The 22,648-nt window shown below is 33.7% G+C and overlaps 1 protein-coding gene across 1 annotated transcript in view; it reads left to right on the top strand.

The window, feature by feature from the left end:
• Nucleotides 1-22,648, top strand: part of LOC127720795 (uncharacterized) — a 35,140-nt gene that overhangs the window by 9,487 nt on the left and 3,005 nt on the right. Inside the window, exons 2-6 of the mRNA XM_052227547.1 lie at nucleotides 644-2,005; nucleotides 6,804-6,865; nucleotides 9,977-10,213; nucleotides 14,929-15,144; nucleotides 16,080-16,137. Coding sequence (XP_052083507.1) covers nucleotides 644-2,005; nucleotides 6,804-6,865; nucleotides 9,977-10,213; nucleotides 14,929-15,144; nucleotides 16,080-16,137 — 1,935 coding nt within the window. The remainder of the gene's footprint in view (nucleotides 1-643; nucleotides 2,006-6,803; nucleotides 6,866-9,976; nucleotides 10,214-14,928; nucleotides 15,145-16,079; nucleotides 16,138-22,648) is intronic.

Raw genomic sequence — 22,648 nt, 5'->3', positions numbered from 1 at the left:
CGATAACATTTTATCGCTTTTTAGTGGTACATAATTAACGAGTAAAGGTGTCTTCGTAGAGGTCCGCGTTTATCGACTGTAAATACTGTGGAGTTCGTTTTACATAAGGATTTTAATTATATACGTATCCGTCCGATCCGTGCATACAATTAATTTACTGATCGATCGCTGACCGTTGTCACGGTAACTCTCACATAGCCTATTTGACGTATCTGACGGATTCTATGGGTCATCGATCACCGATCAGTCATCGATCAGTCAAACATCCGTCACCGATCATTCACCGATCAGTCAAGTTCACGTCAAACAGTAACGCCTAAGGTTGCAAGTACTGTAAATGTTAGATTAATAATTGCAATTTTCATGAAATGCTGTATGATTTAAGATGAAACAGCATCTTAAAAAGAAAAGTAAACATAAGATGTGAAAATGAATAGCAAGGTAGGATGTTCTAATGTCAAACATGACTAAAATCATTAATCTACTCCTTATAGGAATTACTGACCATTATTGCATTTTTGGCTAATATGTTTTAAAAAACTGAAATAGATTATTAGATATGAAATAAATGAAAATTGATCTTGATATTTCCAAGTTAAAGATTTCTTTTGAAATTTTAAATATTTGTTTATATCTGTTATAGGTCAAAATAACGCTGGTTCAAGAAGACAAGCTTCTCAGACACCCCAGCAAAGACCAAAGTCTGTCTCCATAAAAGAAAGTGATTTTCCTGTGAAAAAAGTTTTTACACGCCACCCTAAAGAAGTTGAATGTTTTAGAAAATCAAAATATTTTACTGACCTTAAATTAAAGCATGTAAAACTTTTTATGGACGGGGGTCAAGTTGTTATTGCAGGTCCTGATGAAAAAAGTATTAAACCAATAAAACAGAAAGTGGAAGAACAGTTCGGTAAAATAAAAAGTGCAACAAGCAGAGTGACCAAATCAATGGCAAGTTTACTGACTATGGAAGATGTGATGTCTTTCATTGACTTGAAACTTGATATTCCAAAAATATCAGTAGCTTGGGGAATTGATGTAGTACTGACTGAGGATAATTTGATAGTTTATGCATTGAGTGAGAAAGATGCTTCTGAAAAATTAAAACAGATTAAAGGATGTATCAAAGAAATAAGATTTTCTATGGAGGAAAGCCAATCTGAAAAAAATCAGAATCTAATCAAAAGTAATAGTTCAAGATTGATAACTAGTTCTACAACTGACAGGAAGGAATTAGTAGTTTATACCACTCAAGATATCCATGACCAATATTTTCAAAAAGCAAATGCTGGTAACAAATCTGCAAAAGAAAGAAAGTCACAAGCACCAAATCCAAATCAGCAAGGTTCAACAAACTCAGCAAAAAGTATAGCAGCAGGGTCTGGTGGTACTGGTAACACACGAAATACTTCCGCAAGTCAACCAGATACTCGGGAAAAAAATAAAAAATCTGCAGGATCTTCTAAGGATAATTATGATGAGAATGGTGATCCTATTCCTGACTATGATCCTGTAAATAAAGCATCTGATAAAAAATTTATTAAAGTTCCTTTGAAGATAGAATCGGCCAAAATAAAATATTTAGAGAAATATGAATGTAAAAAGTTGGATGGAATATGTGGAAAGTATGATGTTTCTTGTGAAGGTACAACTAAAATGGATTTGAGCAGAAAACAAGCAAATATAGCTTCTGCAGAACAGGAGCTTTACAGTTTAGCAGAGAAATTCACAGTGATGGATGGTTTCTCTTCTGCTGGAAAGCCTGTAATTGGTGAATGTATCCTACAAGAATGGGAAGGACTGAAGAAGGACAAAAAATGTATGATAGTGGTTGAACCATGTCACAAACCAGTGTTAAAATCAGGATGGATTGCCAAAACTGATAATCAGTTGAACATTTTGTTTATGAGTGGAACATTGAACACAATTGAAGCTGATATCATTCTCTGTCCAGTCAATAAGGAATTGGTACCTATAGGATTTGATTCTGAAGCATTGATGGGAGGTTTGTAAAACATTTCTATTCAATTTTTGTCTCACCTTGACGGAGTCAAAAACCGAGACTTCAGTATGCTGTTTCCGACAGCTTTGGCATCAGCGAGGTCAACAATGTATTAGTTTGTGATTAGGTCTGTTTATGGGGAACCACTAGTGGTAGGTCAATAATATTGGGTATGCAGTTGTTATGTGAGTTGTATTAGCATTGGCACACCTTAGGTTTCCATTAGATAAGTTGGCCCCACCCCTTCAGTCATGGTTTATTGACTTTGAAACTTTTGCTTACTTAACATGTATTAATTAGTTTGTGCATGGTTAGCTATATGTCAGTTTAATAAAGGAAAGCACTAGTGTTATTTCCCTGACATTTGGTATGCAGTTCTATTTGCATTGACACATCTCATTTACATGGAGATAGGTTGGCACCACCTCTCAGTCATGTTTTATGGACTTTGCATGTTTTGCATAGTTTGTACCTGTAAATGTTTGAGATCAGATTAGTTTTGAAAGACGAACCACTAATTTTAAGTCAATGATAATATTAGCATTTTCAAGTCTTCTTTTCCATGGAGATTATTTGGCATGCCCCTAATCAAGGTTCATTGCCTTTTGAAACTTTTAATTACCATGATGTTTACATTGTTTATAACTTAAAGTTTGTGTTTAGGTTAGTGTTTAGGGAACCACTTATGATAAGTCAATAGTATTTGGTATTACAAGTACTGGCATTTCTCATTTCCAATGAGATTATTTGTTCCTGCACCTTAAGTTATGGTTCATCGACTTTAAAATGTTTTGCATAGTTAATATGTTGAAATATTGCTATTTGGATTCAATCTATGCATTATACTATCAAAATTAAAAAAAGGTGAGACATATCTCTGTGTCAACAGTTTATATAAAATTCTTAGTTTAATTTGGTTTTTATTTTGTTAATTTGAAATAAGATTACAATTTAGGGGTAAGTCACCTGACCATAAGTGTTCATCAGGATGAAGGATTAAGTAAAGTAATGTTGCCTTTTAAGTGGAAATCTACTTTAAGCTAGTAACATCTTTCAATTTGCCTAATTCCCCTGCATAGAAAATGTCACATGATAAAACATATTATATCTCTGCTTTATTTAACACCATTAAACCAGCTTTGTGTGAAATTTTAATTTGAAAATATAGTTTACTTTGGTGGGGTTGTTGTCTCTTTGACACATTCCCCATTTCCATTCTCAATTTAACTGATTTAGAAATTAAAAAAATTATGAATAAAAAGAAATGTGGGGTATATGTCAATGAGATGGCAACCCATTGACAAAATACCCCAAAGACATCTACAGGGCAACAGATATCATAGGTAGGGTATGCACACATAAAATGAAAAAGTGATTACTTAAGAAAATTTATTTAGTCTTGAATTTTTACTATTTTGCAGAAATCATGGCCAATAAATCCCTTCTGAGGCTGAGCATGACAACAAACAGAATAGAAATGTCAAACTCTTTGCACAAAAATATATCAGCTGATTTTTTTAAAGTAAAAAACAAGATAAACAATTCTAACTCATTTGATACTCTCTTAGATTAAGAAAAGTCATAAAATATCTGGAACAATTGTTTTCTTAACAGGTTTCGTAAACTGTCAGACTATAGTTAATTGATGGTGTTCTTCAAGTTTATCATTTTTATGGCCTACATTATTATTAAACAGTATAGTGCATTTGATATTAGTCCTATTAGATATAAAAATTATTTTGTCTTGAACATGCATAAAATTTTTGCCAGTGGATATTAACCAAACAACAAACAATCATGTTAATTTATTTTACTATATTTCCATTTAAGGTCTAAACAAGGAAAGGCTTGACAGACTTCTCCCAAAAGCATCTGAGAAAAAGCTTCAGAAAGGTGATGTAGAACGACTGTATGATCCAGAAAACCTAAACTGCCACTGTTTACTTTTAACTGTTCTTGATAAAAATTTGAAAGGTCACTCTGATTCTCTTGATCAGAAAGTAGCAGCAGAAGTTATCAACACTTTAGAAACAAGTGGTTTTAGAAGTTTTGGGATATCGCTGAGCTACAAAACAAGCATGGAATGGAAAATGTTCTCATTCACATTGTTGTCTTGTTTATGGAGTTCCAGATCTAAATTGAAGTGTCCAGTTGTGGTGTATTGCTTTGGTGCAGTGGACGACTTTGATAGTCTCGACCAGTACCTATGTGACAAATTGAAGATTGATAAGCATTTGCTTCCTATTACAGCAGAGCCTTTACAATGTCAAGGTGAATATATGTCTTCAAGGGGAGGCTATACAGTTTTACAGTGTATTGTCATTTTTATGATATGATTTTGAGATATGTTGAAGATCAATTTGAAAAATTTAGAAAAATCATAAAATATAACAGGTTAACGTGCCTGTTTTGTGAATTAATGAGAGATAAAATTGAGAATTTTTGTAAATATAGAGAAGCTCTGATGAACGTGCACCAAGCAAAAATTAAAAAAAAGGTCAACAGTTTTCATTTATGTCAAAACCTGATTGAATATTGGTATTACTGGTACATGCTAAAATAAGTTACACTTGCCCATCTCTATTGGGCAATTTTAAAATGTTCTTGTATAATCATTTTCATATGAGCTAGCTTACACTGAGTATTTTGAAATCAATACATTATATATATGTGTGACCACGCCAATAGACAACTTTCAAGTTCGTTGCATTTCCGTCAAAAAGTTTGGTTTTAGTGAACATCATTCATGCGTTTAGGGGCGTTGTCACTTCCGTTCCTATGTTGAGCAATAGGTTAAAAAAAATGATAATGCTATATTGCACGAATTATATGGCAAATTAAATTCTTATCATTGATATTCAGCACTGATTTCATTATGGAATTGTGATTAAGTACCTACGGAACAAATATTATATCTAGTTTATCCTGCATAATGACGATCACAAAGAAGCTTGATGAACTTTTATAGAGCAGGGATACAGGCGATCCCCTCTATCTGGTAAATGACGTCACAAAGGCGCACAAAACTGATGAACTTTTCTGGTGAAGGACATAAGTCGAAAGTGGTCTATTGAGAAAATCTAATAATTGTTCTAGAAAATGTGTTTCCCAAATTGTCATCTCATATTTTGCAGGAAAATCATTCCTAACATTTAAAAAAGTTAAACGATGTCTCCCACTAAATTCCAAAATTTAGCGAAAAATAGGCAACATTTCTGACAAAACAAATATGTGTCTTTTGTATAGAAATCCATTTAGGACTGGTTCTTTTATAAATATAATTTGAATTTGAGATAATGAATCTAAAAAATCAACACAAATTAAAATTTGTTTATCACTTATAAAATCTTTATCATGAGTTGTATAATTCGGGATAATGAATATATAGGAATTGAATTCTATATATTTTGTGATCTATGGTCACAGATTTTAAAATTTTTTTATCACAAATTTTATAAATTTTTATAATTTGTGATAATGGATTAAATTAATTATCAAGAATTTTAGAAATCGTCATCACAATTTTGGGAATTTGTTACCACAGATTTAATCTGAAAATCTGTGAAAAATGTTTTAATTCATTTTTTTTTACAAATTACAAAAATTAGTTTTAACTATTTTAATCTCTGATCATGATTTTTTTAAATTGACATCATGAAATAAAACAATCTGTGGTAAAGAATTAAAACTGATCACAAATTTCAGAAATCTTGTGATAACTTATTCCTATTTTATTATATATCATTTTGTTCTGGTACATCACCTAAGCTGAACTAAGGTATGAAGAAAAAACATATTATTTTACATTACATTGGGTTGTACATTTGTTGAGGAAACATATAAAATGAGTTACATTATAATTAAGGTATCAAGAGCAGCACAGCCAAATTTAAACATCAGATAGAATCCAGTTTGTCATTTATAATTCGAATAAATTGGCACATTTTTTTCGAAGTTTTGATTGCTGTTTTGATTCATGATAGCTTTAAATTTTAAAACTTTACTGTTTGATAAGTATTTCCTGTAAATAAGTAGTTTTCTATCTGTCCGTAGACTGTTACATTCCATTGAATAGTGGTATTCATCACCAATATTAATTTTGCACAATGGATACTTTCTCTGCTTTAAATTATAAAACATTACAGTTCGATAAGTATTTCCTGTCAATTAGTAGATTTCTATCTGTCTGTATACTGTAACATTCCATTAAATAGTGGTATTCATCACTGATATCAACTTTGCACAATGGACACTTTCTCTGTTCTCGTGGTATATTTTGCCATCTACAATTTTCGATCAGTAGCTTATGGTTCATTGTCCTGAATCTTGACAGTGTAATTAAATCTTTATCATTAAGTATGATAAGGTAATGTTCGAAATTGTGTGATGTCTTGTATAGGCGATAGTTCAGAGTTTTTGGTGAATTGTTTACTTTTCCTGACCATGACTATGTAAATTGCAATTCCAGTCTTTCTTTGATTACTGATTGAATGTTAGGCATTGTGTTTTGGAATCCACAATTGTCTAGAATACTTTTCAATCCTCAAATTCCTTTTCACAAATTTAATCTGAGATAACGAATTATACAATTTTAGGCAACCATTTTGATCTGTGATTACAATTTCTTAAATTCTTGATCTCAAATTCAAATTATATTTTTGGGAGGTTGTAAATGAGCTTTCCTACTTTTTCTTCAGTTGAATTTTGTAATGAAAAGACAGGAATTTCAAATTTGCTAAGTATGATGGGCTTCTCTACATAAGGGGTGGCATGTAACTATTTTATTACTTGTTTGTTACAGAAGAAAAGCAGTCAATAAAAGTATTAGTAGAACAAGGTTCCATACTTGATTATGATACCAAGGTGAGATATTTCTTGATAATCATGATAATTGATAGGTTAATATTTTGTTTAGCAGAAATCAATTTTTTTTTTACTTTGAAATTTTGAGTGTTTGGTGTTTAAAAATTAACAAGTTTCTTGAATTTTATAGGAAGATGTTACATTTGCATCTTTAATGTCTTCTGGATTATTTCGAGACTTTTTTCTAGGTCGGATATTAATACATATTCACAGTCCAACTATTTTATGACAGGATTTTTGTATTTGCAAATTTATTTAATTTTACAAGCAATATAAAACTAAAGCTAGTATAACCTTAACAGCAGCATTTCCTGCCTTATGTCCAGTGCCTTTGCCAACTCAAACAACTAGTGGGAAAACCTAGTTCAAACATTGTTTATAGGCTCATGAATAGAAAATTAAAAAATTAACTCTAATTGGTATTAATATTGATTTTGTTATCAGCCTTAAGTCCTTGGATAATGAAATGTGAGTATGTTTCAAAAGAAAAAACCAAGTCTTGATTTTAAGCCAACATCAAAAGAAAATAAAACAATTACCCGGTATTGCACACAGCAATGGACCTCAGGTATCCTGCTTGTGACATACACCTAGAGAATGTTTTTGAGTGCTCAACCCTCTCCCTTACCTTCAATACTAGATTAACAGTGCCATTTGGCTGTGAAAAGACGAAAGAATTTATGGTTGACCTAATTGAAAGGCCTGACAAGTGAGTACGACAATAGAAGTAGGCGTGTTATAATAGGAAAGCATGGTGGTGTATCTCAGCTTTTAAAAGACACTCCTCCATACTTAATAGAGGTTCATTGTGTAGCTCATCATCTAGCATTAGCCTGTGTCGACACGGCAAAAGAAATTCCTGACATTAAATTTTTGGAAAGCATTGTTAGTACTGTATATTCATATTACAAACGTTCAACCACAAACCTTGCCGAACTACGATCATGGCAACTTATAATAGATGATCCATTGTTAAATCCGCTTGACATTCATAAAGTCTGCTGGCTTTCTATGGGAAACGCTTAAGACAATCTCTGCCGTTCTATCGTTTACATTGTAAATATGCTAGGTGACCGGAGTGACAGCGACATCCTGGCAAGTTCTCTACACAACAGTATGACAACATACAAGTTCTTTTTCATGCTCTACTTTTTATCCAACCTGTTTGGATAAATATATCAGCTAAGTAAATCGCTTCAGAAACGTGACTCTTCGTATGCCACCGTAAAACAACTATTTGACTCTTTTCTCATGGCAATAGAGGCTGAGTATTAAACTGAGCTTCCTTCATTTGGACCATTATGTGCTGAATTTTTCAAATCAACAGACCAATCTGATAGCTACAACACTATCATCTTTAAGCGTAACCAACGTGATATTCATTTTAAGACGAGAGCCGTGCAATGTGCCCAAATCATACATGACAATATTGGTGACTGATTTCCTGACAGCAAAATTTTCAAAGCATTCTATATATTTGAACAGTCGAACTTTCCTAGTAGTGTTGGTGACCTTCCTCGCTATGGTGAACAACAGTTAGAGTGTCTTGGAGACCATTATAGTATAGTCAACAAAGAAGAACTACAAATAGAATGGGGCATACTAAAGTATTTGATTTTCTACAACTACAAGGGACTTTGTTTGCCGGTTTGTTGACTGCAATTATTTCCAGAAAAGACCAGTTCCCAAATGCAATTTCGCTAATGGAAGTTTCACGTGTATTGCTGGTTTCAAGTGTTGAATGTGAAAGGGGTTTTTCAAGACAGAACATTATAAAGACAAAACTACGGTGTAGTCTAGGTATTGATGCTTTGGATCAACTTATGAGGATCAGCTTAGTAGGTGTAGATGTTAAGGACTTCGACCCTGTTCCTGCTATCCGCCAATGGCAGTCTGTTCGTAACCGCCATGTTTATCAGACCAATGCATTTAGCAAGCTCATGAATGTAAAATCTTAAATTAGACTAAATGAACTCTGATCTTGTGCTGTGAATTGTATTTCTTTTCAATGTGTTCATTGTCATATTTATTGCTTGCATGTGTTTGTCAACATTGTGCTCTTTTGATATTTTATTGTTGTTATATGCTTATACATAAAATAGCATGTTGTTATTCATTGAATTCATTATCAACTGAGTATCTGTTTTTTATTTATTTCTTATTTTCTAAATCAGCTTTGGGAAATTGTACAAAGAAAAACATTATATCACTGTTCATTAGATTTTACACAGTTTAATTGTTATCTAAAACATTTGTAAAACACTTTCCTTCATTGGGCCTCCTAAGTGTTATCTATAAATAACACTTCAGTTGTGAAAGTCACGTGTTCAGATAATCAAAACAAAAAAGAAATGTATCATGTGTATTGGTGATCAAGTTTAATTGCAATTAAAGCCAACATCAACAGTTTAAAATAAGATGTTCTTAATTTACAAAGTGTTTTACTCATAGAGAGAAGATTATATAAATAGAAAAAAACATGAGAAGAGTCAGGTACTGAAGCTGATTGATGGTTACAATACACAGAAAAATGACACAATACCGAGGATATTTATTTTTAGAATGATGAAAACAACACAGTTGTAAATAATTTTATTGCATATAACACTAATCTATTAACTAGACATTATTAAAACACATATATCAAATTATGCCTCCTCTCAGTTACATTTAAGTATCCAGCTGATCATTGACCGTCAAAAATATTTCCTTGAAAAATGTTCGGCTGCCATCAGAAAATTTTGGAAGCCCTAGTATATAGGTATATTTTTTTTTTTCGAAGACAAGTGCCTGTGCTTATCTGGCAACAGGTGGTACAGTACTACATTAGACAACCTGAAAAAGGGTTGTAATGAGCCTGTGTCATCGAATAGTATGGATAAAAAATACCTTGCAAAATGGCAAAGAGTACTCGGAGTTACTGAACCTAGTTTGAAATCTAATTTCAACTAACAAATTTGTCAACAAAGTTTTTCTGGTCTATATATTATATGTGTACTCTTTTTATTTCGTTACAATTAGACACCTTCATTAGAATGTTGACTTTTTTCATATCTAGACATTATAAATATGCATCATTGTATATAACAAATTATTCTTCCCTTTTTCTAGGTTGATGTCTTAGTCAATTCTGTTGGTGCTCTACTCGATCTGAGCAATGGGATTGTGTCCAAAAAACTACTGAAGATAGCTGGTAATGTTGTTCAAGACGAATGTAATAAAACCTACAAAAAAGGCATCAATATTGGAGAAATTGCCATCACTTCTCCAGGGAATATGAAATGTAAAAAGATTTTTCATGTGGCATTGTATGTGTACTGGGTTTCTGATGGAAATATTTCTGTTGAAGTAAGTTGGTTAAATGTTTTAGGGAATCTCACCAATCTGATTGACACATAGCAGTCTTTAAAAAGACAAATAATGAATAGTAAAAGAATGTGCGTTTGTTTTTTCTACATTGGCTAGAGGTATAGGGGGAGGGTTGAGATCTCAAAAAATATGTTTAATCCCGCCTCATTTTTGCGCCTGTCCCAAGTCAGGAGCCTCTGGCCTTTGTTAGTCTTGTATCATTTTTAATTTTAGTTTCCTGTGTATAATTTGGAGTTTAGTATGAAGTCCATTATCACTGAACTAGTATACATATTTGTTTAGGGGCCAGCTGAAGGACGCCTCCGGGTGCGGGAGTTTCTCGCTGCATTGAAGACCCATTGGTGGCCTTCGGCTGTTGTCTGCTCTATGGTCGGGTTGTTGTCTCTTTGACACATTCCCCATTTCCATTCTGAATTTTATTCCATGTTAATTGTTTAAGTGTTACATCAAAAGTGTAAATTTGCTAAAATTCTCACACACAAAAAAATAAATATTTTGATAAGAAGTACATTGTACTTTTTAGCTCACCTGGCCCAAAGGGCCAAGTGAGCTTTTCTCATCACTTGGCGTCCGTCGTCCGTCATCCTTTGTCATCCGTCGTCGTCCGTCGTCGTCATTAACTTTTTACATTTAGAACTTCATCTAGAGAACCACTGAATCGAATGAAACCAAACATGGCATGAATGTTCCTTTTGAGGTGCTGACCAAGTGTTGTTACTTTGAAGCCGATCCATAATCCAAGATGGCCGCCAGCGGGGGACTTAGTTTTACATAGGACCCTATGGGAAATATTTACAAATGTCTTCTTTTAGAGAACCACTGAATGGAATGAAACCAAACATGGCATGAATGTTCCTTATAAGGTGCTGACCAAGTATTGTTACTTTGTAGCCAATCCATCATCCAAGATGGCCGCCAGCTGGGGGACAATGTTTAACAAAGGACCCTATGGACAATACATACAAATGTCTTATTTTAGAGAACCACTGAATGGAATGAAACCAAACATGGCATGAATGTTCCTTATGAGGTGCTGACCAAGTGTTGTTACTTTGTAGCCGATCCATCATCCAAGATGGCCGCCAGTAGGGGACTTAGTTTAACATAGGACCCTATGGGAAATACATACAAATGTCTTCTTTTAGAGAACCACTGAATGGAATGAAACCAAACATGGCATGAATGTTCCTTATGAGGTGCTGACCAAGTGTTGTTACTTTGTAGCCGATCCATCATCCAAGATGGCCGCCAGTAGGGGACTTAGTTTAACATAGGACCCTATGGGAAATACATACAAATGTCTTCTTTTAGAGAACCACTGAGGAATGAAACCAAACATGGCATGAATGTTCCTTATGAGGTGCTGACCATGTGTTGTTACTTTGAAGCCGATCCATTATCCAAGATGGCCGCCAGCTGGGGACTTAGTTTAACATAGGACCCTATGGGAAATACATACAAATGTCTTCCTTTAGAGAACCACTGAATGGAATGAAACCAAACATGGCATGAATGTTCCTTATGAGGTGCTGACCAAGTGTTGTTACTTTGTAGCCGATCCATCATCCAAGATGGCCGCCAGCAGGGGACTTAGTTTAACATAGGACCCTATGGGAAATACATACAAATGTCTTCTTTTAGAGAACAACTGAATGGAATGAAACCAAACATGGCATGAATGTTCCTTATGAGGTTCTGACCAAGTGTTGTTACTTTGAAGCCGATCCATAATCCAAGATGGCCGCAAGCTGGGGACTTAGTTTAACATAGGACCCTATGGGAAATACATACAAATGTCTTCTTTTAGAGATCCCCAGAATGGAATGAAACCAAACATGGCATGAATGTTCTTTATGAGGTGCTGACCAAGTGTTGTTACTTTGAAGCCGATCCATCATCCAAGATGGCAGCCAGTGGGGGACTTAGTTTAACATAGGACCCTATGGGAAATACATACAAATGTCTTCTTTTAGAGAACCACCGAATGGAATGAAACCAAACATTGCATGAATGTTCTTTATGAGGTGCTGACCAAGTGTTGTTACTTTGAAGCCGATCCATAATCCAAGATGGCCGCCAGTGGAGGACTTAGTTTAACATAGGACCCTATGGGAAATACATACAAATGTCTTCTTTTAGAGAACTTACTAAATGGAATGAAACCAAACATGGCATGCATGTTCCTTTCGAGGTACTGACCAAGTGTTGTTACTTTGAAGCCGATCCATAATCCAAGATGGCCGCCAGCGGGGGACTTAGTTTAACATAGGACCCTATGGGAAATACATACATATGTCTTCTTTTAAAGAACCACTGAATGGAATAAAACTAAACATGGCATGAATGTTCCTTATGAAGCGCTGACCAAGTGTTGTTACTTTGAAGCCGATCCATCATCCAAGATGGCCGCCAGCTGGGGGACAATGTTTAACAAAGGACCCTATGGACAATACATACAAATGTCTTATTTTAGAGAACCACGTACTGAATATATTGATTCCAAACATGGCATGAATGTTCCTTATGAGGTGCTGACTAAGTGTTGTTACTTTAAAGCTGATCCTTCATCCAAGATGGCCGCCAGCGGGGGGGACTTCCTTTAACATAAGACCCTATGGGAAATACATACAAATGCTTCTTCTAGAGGTGCACTGAATGGAATGAAACCAAACATGTCATAAATGTTTCTTATGAGGTGCTGATGAATTGTTGCTACTTTGTTGCCGATTTACTGTTCAAGATGGCCACCAGGATTTTTTATTAAATTACAGGACCAATATTAAACCAATTTTGGCCTCACTCATTATTAGGGTATCTGTTATGATTTTAATCTATTTTTACATGATTTCCAAAACCAAAGTAGAATCAGGTGAGCGACACAGGCTCTTGAGAGTCTCTAGTTTTTAATTCAGAAGAATTGTAGTCATTTTTTTTTCTGCTTCAAATTGTTTTAAAAGCATTCATTTCAATCACATGTTTTAGTTTAAAGTACAACAGAGTTTCTTAGCTATAGCTTACTCCTACTGTCAAATCTTGTATGTCCTAATGAGGCTACACAAATCCTATTAATAATAGTTAAGCACAATATCATTATTACTCAGCAAACCCTGATTCAGTTGCTTTTTCTTCTGTATAGGCAGACCAACTATATATGTTAATAAAAATTAAATAAGGAGAAGTTCCATAAGGCCCCTATTTCTAGCAAAAAATATCATTATTATTTATTGACCAATATCTCAGTGCATAGGTTTGAACATTGTTTTCAATTTAGACTTGTTACTATATAGAAAATATATCTAGTGCACAAATTTTTGTAAAAAAATACGAGACTTAAGCTTAGACGTGATGTTACCGGCAATGGCAGCAGCGTCAACAAAGAGTAGTTTGTGATTAGGTCAGTTCATGGTGAACCACTAGTGGAAGTTTAATGATAATTGGTATGCAGTTGTGTAAGAATTGGCACATCTCAATTCAATGCAAGTTATTTTGCCCTGCCCCCTCAGTCATGGTCTATTGACTTTGGATGTTTGCATAGTTGTCATGTATTAGATATAAGAAGATGTGGTATGAGTGCCAATGAGACAACTCTCCATCCAAGTCACAATTTATAAAAGTAAACCATTATAGGTCAAAACACAGTCTTCAACACGGATCCTTGTCTCACACCGCACAGCAAGCTATAAAGGGCCCCAAAAATTACAAGTGTAAATTACATATAGGCGAAATATGTCTATATGTCAACAGTTTATTTGTTAATTTTACCAATTTGGCAGTGTTAAGCATTGAAACTTGAGTCAATTAAAGAAAACATTCTTATTTATAAAAAGTCTCACTAAATCTTCTTCATTCATAGTTGCATAATAAGTTGGTGAACAACGAGAGGTTTTGAAATTCCAGGGGTTCCTTTAATACTAGTACCGCGAGAGCAATGTTTAGAAAATATTGTTTTTTAATTTTCAGTATTTTACTGATAAATGAACTCTAGTTTTTTGCAGTGTAAAGCTTTATTTTTTATTAGGTAGAGGACATGGATACTTCATATCTTTGGATATTTAAAGGTGAACAAGTCTGGCAGCATATATCTGACAATGACCTCATTTTAGGGTTCATTGGTCAATATTAAGTTTTCATGGTTAGGTCAGTTTTTCAGATAGGTTAACTTTAATTTGTGTATAGAATGATTTTAACTGTATATGTCCTTTAGATAGGGTTCATTTTAAATTGACCTCCTTTTCATAGAGCATTAATAATGTAAGGTTAATGTGGTGTTTATAGTAAAATCTTGGACTCTTTCAACATAACATTCAATCATGATCAGTAAAGCTAATGTTTTGCACTCTTGTTTAAAAAATTCTTAAAGTTGATCTCGATCAAACCTAATGAGTCATAGTATTTGAAAGATGGATGCCACTGTTGCTAGTGATTGTTAATGTTACATATTTTTACCAGGTGAATGATTCAGGCTCATAGGAGTCTAAATTTGATAAGATATGACTTACACAACAAAGTTTCTGCATTTGAATAGCCTGACTATATCATCATTATCGCCCTCATCATTTGCCATTAAACTTGAGTTCAAGGAGCAATTTTATTATTTTTGTAATTTTAAGGGTCAAATAATGGCTGCTATTGACATTGTACCTCTATTTGTAGCATAATATTATTTGAGGCAAGTTTTAAATTTTTTGTTATAGATTCTTAAGAACATCATGATAAGATGTATGAATGAAGCTGAAGAGAGGAAAATGACTTCCATTGCTTTTCCTGCTTTGGGAACAGGCAAGTTAGGATATCCTCCATGTTTTGTTGCCAAGACAATGTTTGCTGCTGTTGATGATTATGAAAGAACAAATCCTACATACTTAAAACAGGTTTATATTGTTCTGTTTGGAGACACAGATGTATTACAGGTAATTGATATGTTAATTATATGAACCTGGTCAAAGATCACCAGTTAAAGTTCTGAATTTATATTTAAAAAAGAACTGTGTTGTCCTGTTTTGTCTCACCTGCAACAAAAGTTTCATATATAGGTCATTAACCAATTGATGTTAGAAGAGGGTGTAAACACACTTTAAATAACCTATAATATATATAAAGGAAGTTCATGTTCATGATGATCAATTGTTTACCGTGGCCTCAGTTTCATGGTCCATTGATCTGGTTTAGTTTTTTCATGATTTGATCTGCTCATCATGAGTAACTTAACATTGTTGAAAATATTTGAATAAAATTGAGAATGGAAATGGGGATGGTGTCAAAGAGACAACAACCCGACCATAGAGCAGACAACAAAACTGGATTGGTTGCAAGGAGTATGTATATGTCTAACAGGTATCATATGGCTTTGCCTGATTTCAGTGATCATTTGAATTTTTAGGTTAAGTGTGTAGCTTGGCTAAGTCATATGGTTTAAAAATTCTAGTCTCTGGTCTGGCCAAAAAAAGTTTCAACCCCTGTTTTCCTAGTTTATTGATCAATGTTATGATTTCATGATCAGGTTAGTTAAGACATTTATGGCAATGAATTTCAATATAGAATTCAGTCCGAATCAGTAAAGCAAGCACGAGAGTTTAGCCTGTGCACATTTGTTGATCCTGTACAAAAAAACAACTTTTAAAGTATTAGTCTTGATTTTTAGAAGAGCACACTCTAAACTCGATTTTTTGTAAATAAATGGTTTGTTAACAGAAAAACAATTGATAGAGAAGGATGAATATCAATACTGCATATTTTTGACACAGGAGTTATTCAGACTCCGAGCAGCCCCTAGTTAAGTTGGTGAATAGTTTCAGCTGTAATGTAAAAACTCATGTTTTATTCTAGTTTCTTTGTTTTTATATAGCATTTTAAAAACATTGACAAATGGAGGAAAGACAATGGTAAAGAAAGAATGGAATATGGTAAGTGAAAAATATAAATATTTGTATGTTTATCTCCCAGGCCTGCGACAAAAGTCTCAAATTATACATAGAAATCCTACTTTCAGTCTTCAAAATTGATTTGTCCTTCCAAAGTTATGGGACTTTGATCGTCAGATTTAAGGCAATTTTTGCAGATATCATGTACTAACTAAAGTATGCTTAGATCAATTTACCTCTAACCTGAGGCTTATGTTTAGATTCATTAATTTGAACTTGTTTTTCCATTTTGGAAATTTGAAATTCTTACTAGAATGAAAAAGTCATCATGTTGTCACCTCTTTTTCTCTTCTTTTTATACGAATATAAAAATTTTGTGGTCGTATATTGGTATGACGTTGGCGTCGTTGTCGTCCGTCGTCGTCATCCGTAGAAACATTGGTTTTCGCACTCTAACATTAGTTTAAGTGAATGGATCTCTATGAAATTTTACCATAACGTTCAATACCACAAAAGGAAGGTTGGGATTGATTTTGGGGGTCATGGTACCAACAGTTCAGGAAAAAGGGGCCAAAAATAAGCATTTTCGTAACTTCCAGACATAACTTGTGTGTTAGTGTATGGATCTTTCTGACATTGTACCACAATGTTCCATATCTCAAAGGTAATGTTTGGATTGATTTTGGGGGTAATTGCCTCAAAATTTTAGGAATTATGGGCCAAAAAAAGGGGCAAAAAACAAGCATTTTTCTAATTTCGTGACAATAACTTGTGTGTTAGTCTATGGATCTTTCTGAAATTGTACTACAAGGTTCCATATCACAAAGGGAAAGCTGGAAGTGAGTTTGGGGGTAATTGCCCAAAACGTTTAAGAATAAGGGGCCAAAAATAAGCATTTTTCTAGTTTAAGGACAATAACTTGTGTTCAAGTGTATGGATCTCTGTGAAATTGTACTGCAATGTTCCATATCACAACGGGAATGTTTGGATTGATTTTGGGAGTAATTGCCTTAAAATTTTAGGAATTAGGGGCCAAAAAGGGGCAAAAAACAAGCATTTTTAAAGGCAGTGCTTTAATGCCTTTCTGGTTGCCGGGTTAATCTTTCCTTCCGCGATATCCAACTTATCTACGTGGGGGGTCATTAGGCTCCAAGTAGATCCGGAAATGTTGAATTCTCTCCTCTTCTTATTGTGATATAAAATGTTTTTTGTTTCATTTCATTTACATTGGGAAATAGAGAAACGATCATTGTATTTTGTTAGTTTTAAAAACTTTTGATATATTTGTATTTTGCATTATAAGCAGTCAACCGATTGACAAACTAGAATTATTTGAATTCCGGGTGGAAAGAGGTCGGGTTAATTTCGAGTGTTATCTGCAATCTAGATGTTTATAAATCATTTCAGTAGTTGATATAATAATTAAAGGTCGACTGAACATGAATTATATTATACAATTTAAAGCCCATTTCTGTTTATGCACGTGAACCCGTCTAACGTTATTGTTATTTGGCAGTTATATAAAGTAGCAAATTATCGTTCCTGAATAGGTGGCGCCATGGTAGCCGATCCTGTTCCTCAACTTCCGGTTTCTGCACTGATCTGCACTATGCAACTATTATAGTTACATTTTTAATTAACGATGCCAAGTACTTGTTGTTGTGTACCTGGATGTCATTTAAAAGGAGGACATGCATTTCCAAATGACTTAAAAAGAAGGAAAAGTTGGATCAACGCCATGGCCCATACGCAGATTGGACGAGAACACGATGAAATCGTGGAGTCCATCTCAATCAGCTGTTGTTTGCAAGGCATATTTTACTGAAAAAGACTACGTGCAGGAAACTATTCATGGTAAAACTCTATTTTCTTTTTGAAATATATAGTTATAGATGTAATCGCCATGCGAATAAACCAAAGTCTGTTTTCAACCGCAATTATCGTTTTAGAATAAAAGGGGGTGGTTAATTCAAGACGTCATAATTTTTTGGATTACGATTCAATGTGATCTGTTTGAGATTTTTTGGTGATTGCTACAATTATAATGATTTCTTACAAGAGGTATATCATACTGAGAATTATTTTAGCAGTAATTATGCGTATGTAGTAATGACAGGAATGCATAAGCTATGCCTAGACTTGCTTGAAAAATATCAATGACAATGTTAACAGGAACAAAACAATGACATGCTCTCATCTATATTATAGTTATTTAGGTACAAACAATGAACGTTTGTTGCATAAGTCTCTCATTGTTTGTCCTTTGGATTTACATAACATACATTGAATCAGGCAAACATAGTTTTATCCAGATTGTAATGAATAAATCTAGTTAATATTTTTCCAGGAAGTACAAAGTATACATTGCTAATGGAAGTTCATTTAAATATCAAAAAACTAATGTTTTATAACCTTTTTCATTGTTTTTCAGGGCGCAAACCCACCATACAGAGACTTAAGTCTACTGCCATTCCCAGCCTATTTTCCTGGACCAAGCAAGAGACTGAATTGTCCGCAAAAAGAAAAATCAGGGCAGTTTCCTGTGAAAACAAAAGAACTAAACTTGATGAATATTGTAGTAGAAATCTAGAGGAAAGTTTTGATTGTAAAGTTGGTTTTTCTGAAGAAGTCATTCATACTGCAGAAAGGGTTTATGACTGTCCACCACCAACTGCCGAGCTAATGTTGAGCTTCACAGATGTTATTACGTAAACACCATCAATGCCTATGTTTTCAGCAGAGAATTTTGAAATGAAGACACGTGACACAGCCATGCATTTTTATACCGGTTTAGAGTTGTATACTAAATTTTTATTTGTTTTGACCACACTTGGTCCAGCAGCACATTGTTTGAGATACATATATTTTTAAATTGATAGGGTGTCAGTTGAAAATCAGTTTTTTTATGACTTTGATGAAATTGAGGCATTACACAACCAACTTTGAACTGTCTAGATTCTAGATTGAATCTAGTGTTAAGAATATTGTGTATACATTGATTGTTTTTATGTCTAAACAGTGGTGTGAGGCTAACACTTGGCCATCTAGTGGTTTAGTCAGGTATTTTTCGCCATCCAACTTCAAATTAAAGTTTCCTACAACTTGGATTATTATTGATAGCACAGAATATCCCGTGATAAAACCTAAAGCTCCTAGAGCTCAGGCAACCTTTTAATCATATAAAAACAGAAACACTGAAAATACTTGTATGTTCGACACCTGGTGCTTTAGTCAACTATGTCTCTAATGCATATATGTTGGTTGTACCAGTGACTGTGAAATAGTTGAAAGATGTAGAATAGTTCAATTATGTGATCCAGGTGACAGTGTGATGGCAGACAAAGGTTTAAATGTGCAAGATTTGTTTGCTAACTTTTTTCAAAAAAAGAAACAGAATAAGTTCCAAAACTCTTATACGGGATAGAAAAGTCTCCAATTAACACGTGCACACAGAGCGAATTATTGGACTTGGCAAAACATACAAAATTCTAATAAATCCTATGAATGGAACTGAAACAAAACTTTCATCTGAAATAACATTTAGTTGTTTTATGTTGTGTAATTTTAGAACTTGTATTGTGCCAAAGGATGCATAAATAAAAGTGACGCAATGAATTTTGTTCTGATACATATATATTTACAATTACATGCACATGTAAATTGTAATGCATATAAAAATAAGGAGATGTGGTATGATATTCAGTGAGTTTATCGAACCAAATTGCATAAAAAATGGGTTTAAGCAGTTACAGGTGTTACTGTCACCGTACAATCTCCAACAATGAGAAAAACTCGTACAGTGTAAAAAATTTCAGAGATCTTACAACTAAGTTTTGTTGTCTCACCTTGACTTTGGTGAATTGTTTATATCTGTTGATGTGAATATAAAAAAGAAGATGTGGTATGATTGCCAATGAGACAACTCTCCACAAGAGACCAAATGACACAGAAATTAACAGCTATAGGTCACAGTACGGCCTTCAACAATGAGCAAAGCCCATACCGCACAGTCAGCTATAAAAGGCCCCGAAATGACAATGTAAAACAATTCAAACAAGAAAACTAACGGCCTAATTTATGTACAAAAAATGAATGAATAACAAATATGCAACACATAAACAGACAACCACTGAATTACAGGCTCCTGACTTGGGACAGGCACATACATGTACATACAGAATGTGGCAGGGTTAAACATGTTAGAGGGATCCCAACCCTCCCCCTAACCTGGGACAGTGGTGTAACAGTACAATATAAGAACAAACTATAAAAATCAGTTGAAAGAGGCTTAACTCATCAGATGAATAAATACAAATACAAGTGGACGTGGCCGGGTAGCTGTACATCCAAACAACAAAAAGACACTAAGTACAGATCTGAGAGTACTCGCAGTTACTGACAGCTAGTTCAAAGCCACTAACAACTGATAAAAAAATCTTGCATCTAAGACTAAATTATCAATCCATTAGCTCCCTTTAGAATTTTATAAATTTTAGATTTTACATTTCTGAGTTATGGGGTTTTATTCATTAAAAAGGGGGAATTTTCCAGTTTTTGGACAACAACTCAAAAATGCTGTAAGCAGTTCGCATGAAACTTTTGTGAATTATTTATAGCTATTAATGCAATCTCCCTATTGATTTTCATAAATTTCAAATATGACATTGAGAAGAAATTGAACTTTATTTGTTTATAGTCTGGCAACAGATTTATTAAGTATTTCGCAACAGCACAGTGTATTGCACAACAGCAAGAAATCTTTAATTGAATATAAATTCAATTCATATAACCGATTTCAAGTTCTTTGACTACATTTATTCAGAAACTATAATATGTCAAATAATTAATTACAATCCAAATTCAGACCTGTATCAAGCTTGAATATTGTGTCCATTTTTGCCCCAACTGTTCAGGGTTGGACCTCTGCAGGTGTATCCAGCTGCGCTCAGCGATTCAGTTTATTTCTTAATTAAGAACTCCTTTTTTCATTCATAAATTACTTTATACTTGGAAATATAATTTTGCTTGGAGTTATAGTTTCTAAAAAAAGTATTGTCATTGAAAGAGTTGACATGTTGCAATGTACATTTATTCTACATAGTTCTATGGTACCAAATCAAAAGTTTATATAAAAGAAAGAAGTCAAAGGTTTCCCATCATAGTTTAGTTACATACATTTTTTTTGGAACCTGAGGTCGTTGAATATAGATCATTATATAAATAAGGAGATGTGTTATGATTGCCAATGAAACAACTATCATCCATACTTACCAGTAACAAACCACATTTGCAAAGTTGAATAAAATACAGTTGATAACATTTACTTTTTACTAAAAAGAAAATGCCTAACTATTTTAAACAGTATTTGACTATAAACATAGATAAAAAAGGTACAAACTGGACATAATGCACTAGTTCATAAACAAGTGAGAACAATCGCCTTCATATAGTGCTCAGAATATGACATTCATAAAACTTGTTCAATATCATTAGAGAACTCTAAATCTTAAATACTGAAAGCCACCTCTGATAAGTACACTGTAATATGCAAGATAATGATATAACTGGACTAAAAATACACACAACCTGTAATTAACTGCCTTTACAGCGCTTTCACGCTTTGATTCTAGTTTAAGGACAATAACTTGTGTGTAAGTGAATGGATCTTTATGAAATTGTACTACAAGGTTCCATATCACAGAGGGAAAGCTGGGTTTGAGTTTGGGGGTAATTGCCATAAATGTTATGGAATATAGGGCTAAAAAGGGGCCAAAAAACAAGCATTTTTCTAGTTTCCAGACAATAACTTGTGTTCAAGTGTATGGATCTCTATGGAATTTTTCTGCAAGGTACCATACCAGAAAGGGAAGGCTGGAATTGAGTTTGGGGGTGATGAATCATAAGCGGGTTCAAAAAAATTTTGGGGGGGGGGATTTTTTTTTCATTTTTTTATCTTTAAAATTTTCCATTTTAAATTGGTTATTTCTGATTTATATATAAAACAAATAATAATGATATGGTTTGAATAGGTAAATTAAAAATTTTTAAGTTCTTAGACCACATTCTTTCTGTGTCAGAAACCTATGCTGTGTCAAATATTTAATCACAATCCAAATTCAGGTCTGTATCAAGCTTGAATGTTGTGTCCATACTTGCCCCAACTGTTCAGGGTTCGACCTCTGCGGTCGTATCAAGCTGCGCCCACCGGAGCATTTTATTTAATATTGTGATCACATTTCACAGGCTATCTCTTCTATGAAATAATTTCTGATTGGTTTAAAATTGTTTTCTTGTTAGATTTCCTTTTTTTAAACAATTTGATTGATTTAGTTGTGTAGGGCTTCACTGAATAATGTAATATGGCAGTCAATAGAATTAGTTTTGTATTAATAAATGTTTTTTGTCATGCTCTTTATATATATATTGACTATTCATCAAAACTGGACATATTGAATAACATGTGTTAGTGTATTTAATGGAATCAAAAATACATTATTACAGAAGAAAAATACATGATTACAGTAGCAAAATAAGCGGTGCTTTGCTTTTGCGC

Source organism: Mytilus californianus, unplaced genomic scaffold (genome assembly GCF_021869535.1).
Source record: "Mytilus californianus isolate M0D057914Y unplaced genomic scaffold, xbMytCali1.0.p SCAF_11, whole genome shotgun sequence".
Classification (NCBI taxonomy): domain Eukaryota; kingdom Metazoa; phylum Mollusca; class Bivalvia; order Mytilida; family Mytilidae; genus Mytilus; species Mytilus californianus.
The sequence above is the reverse complement of the archived record's forward strand: the minus strand, read 5'-3'. Positions and strand labels throughout refer to the sequence as shown.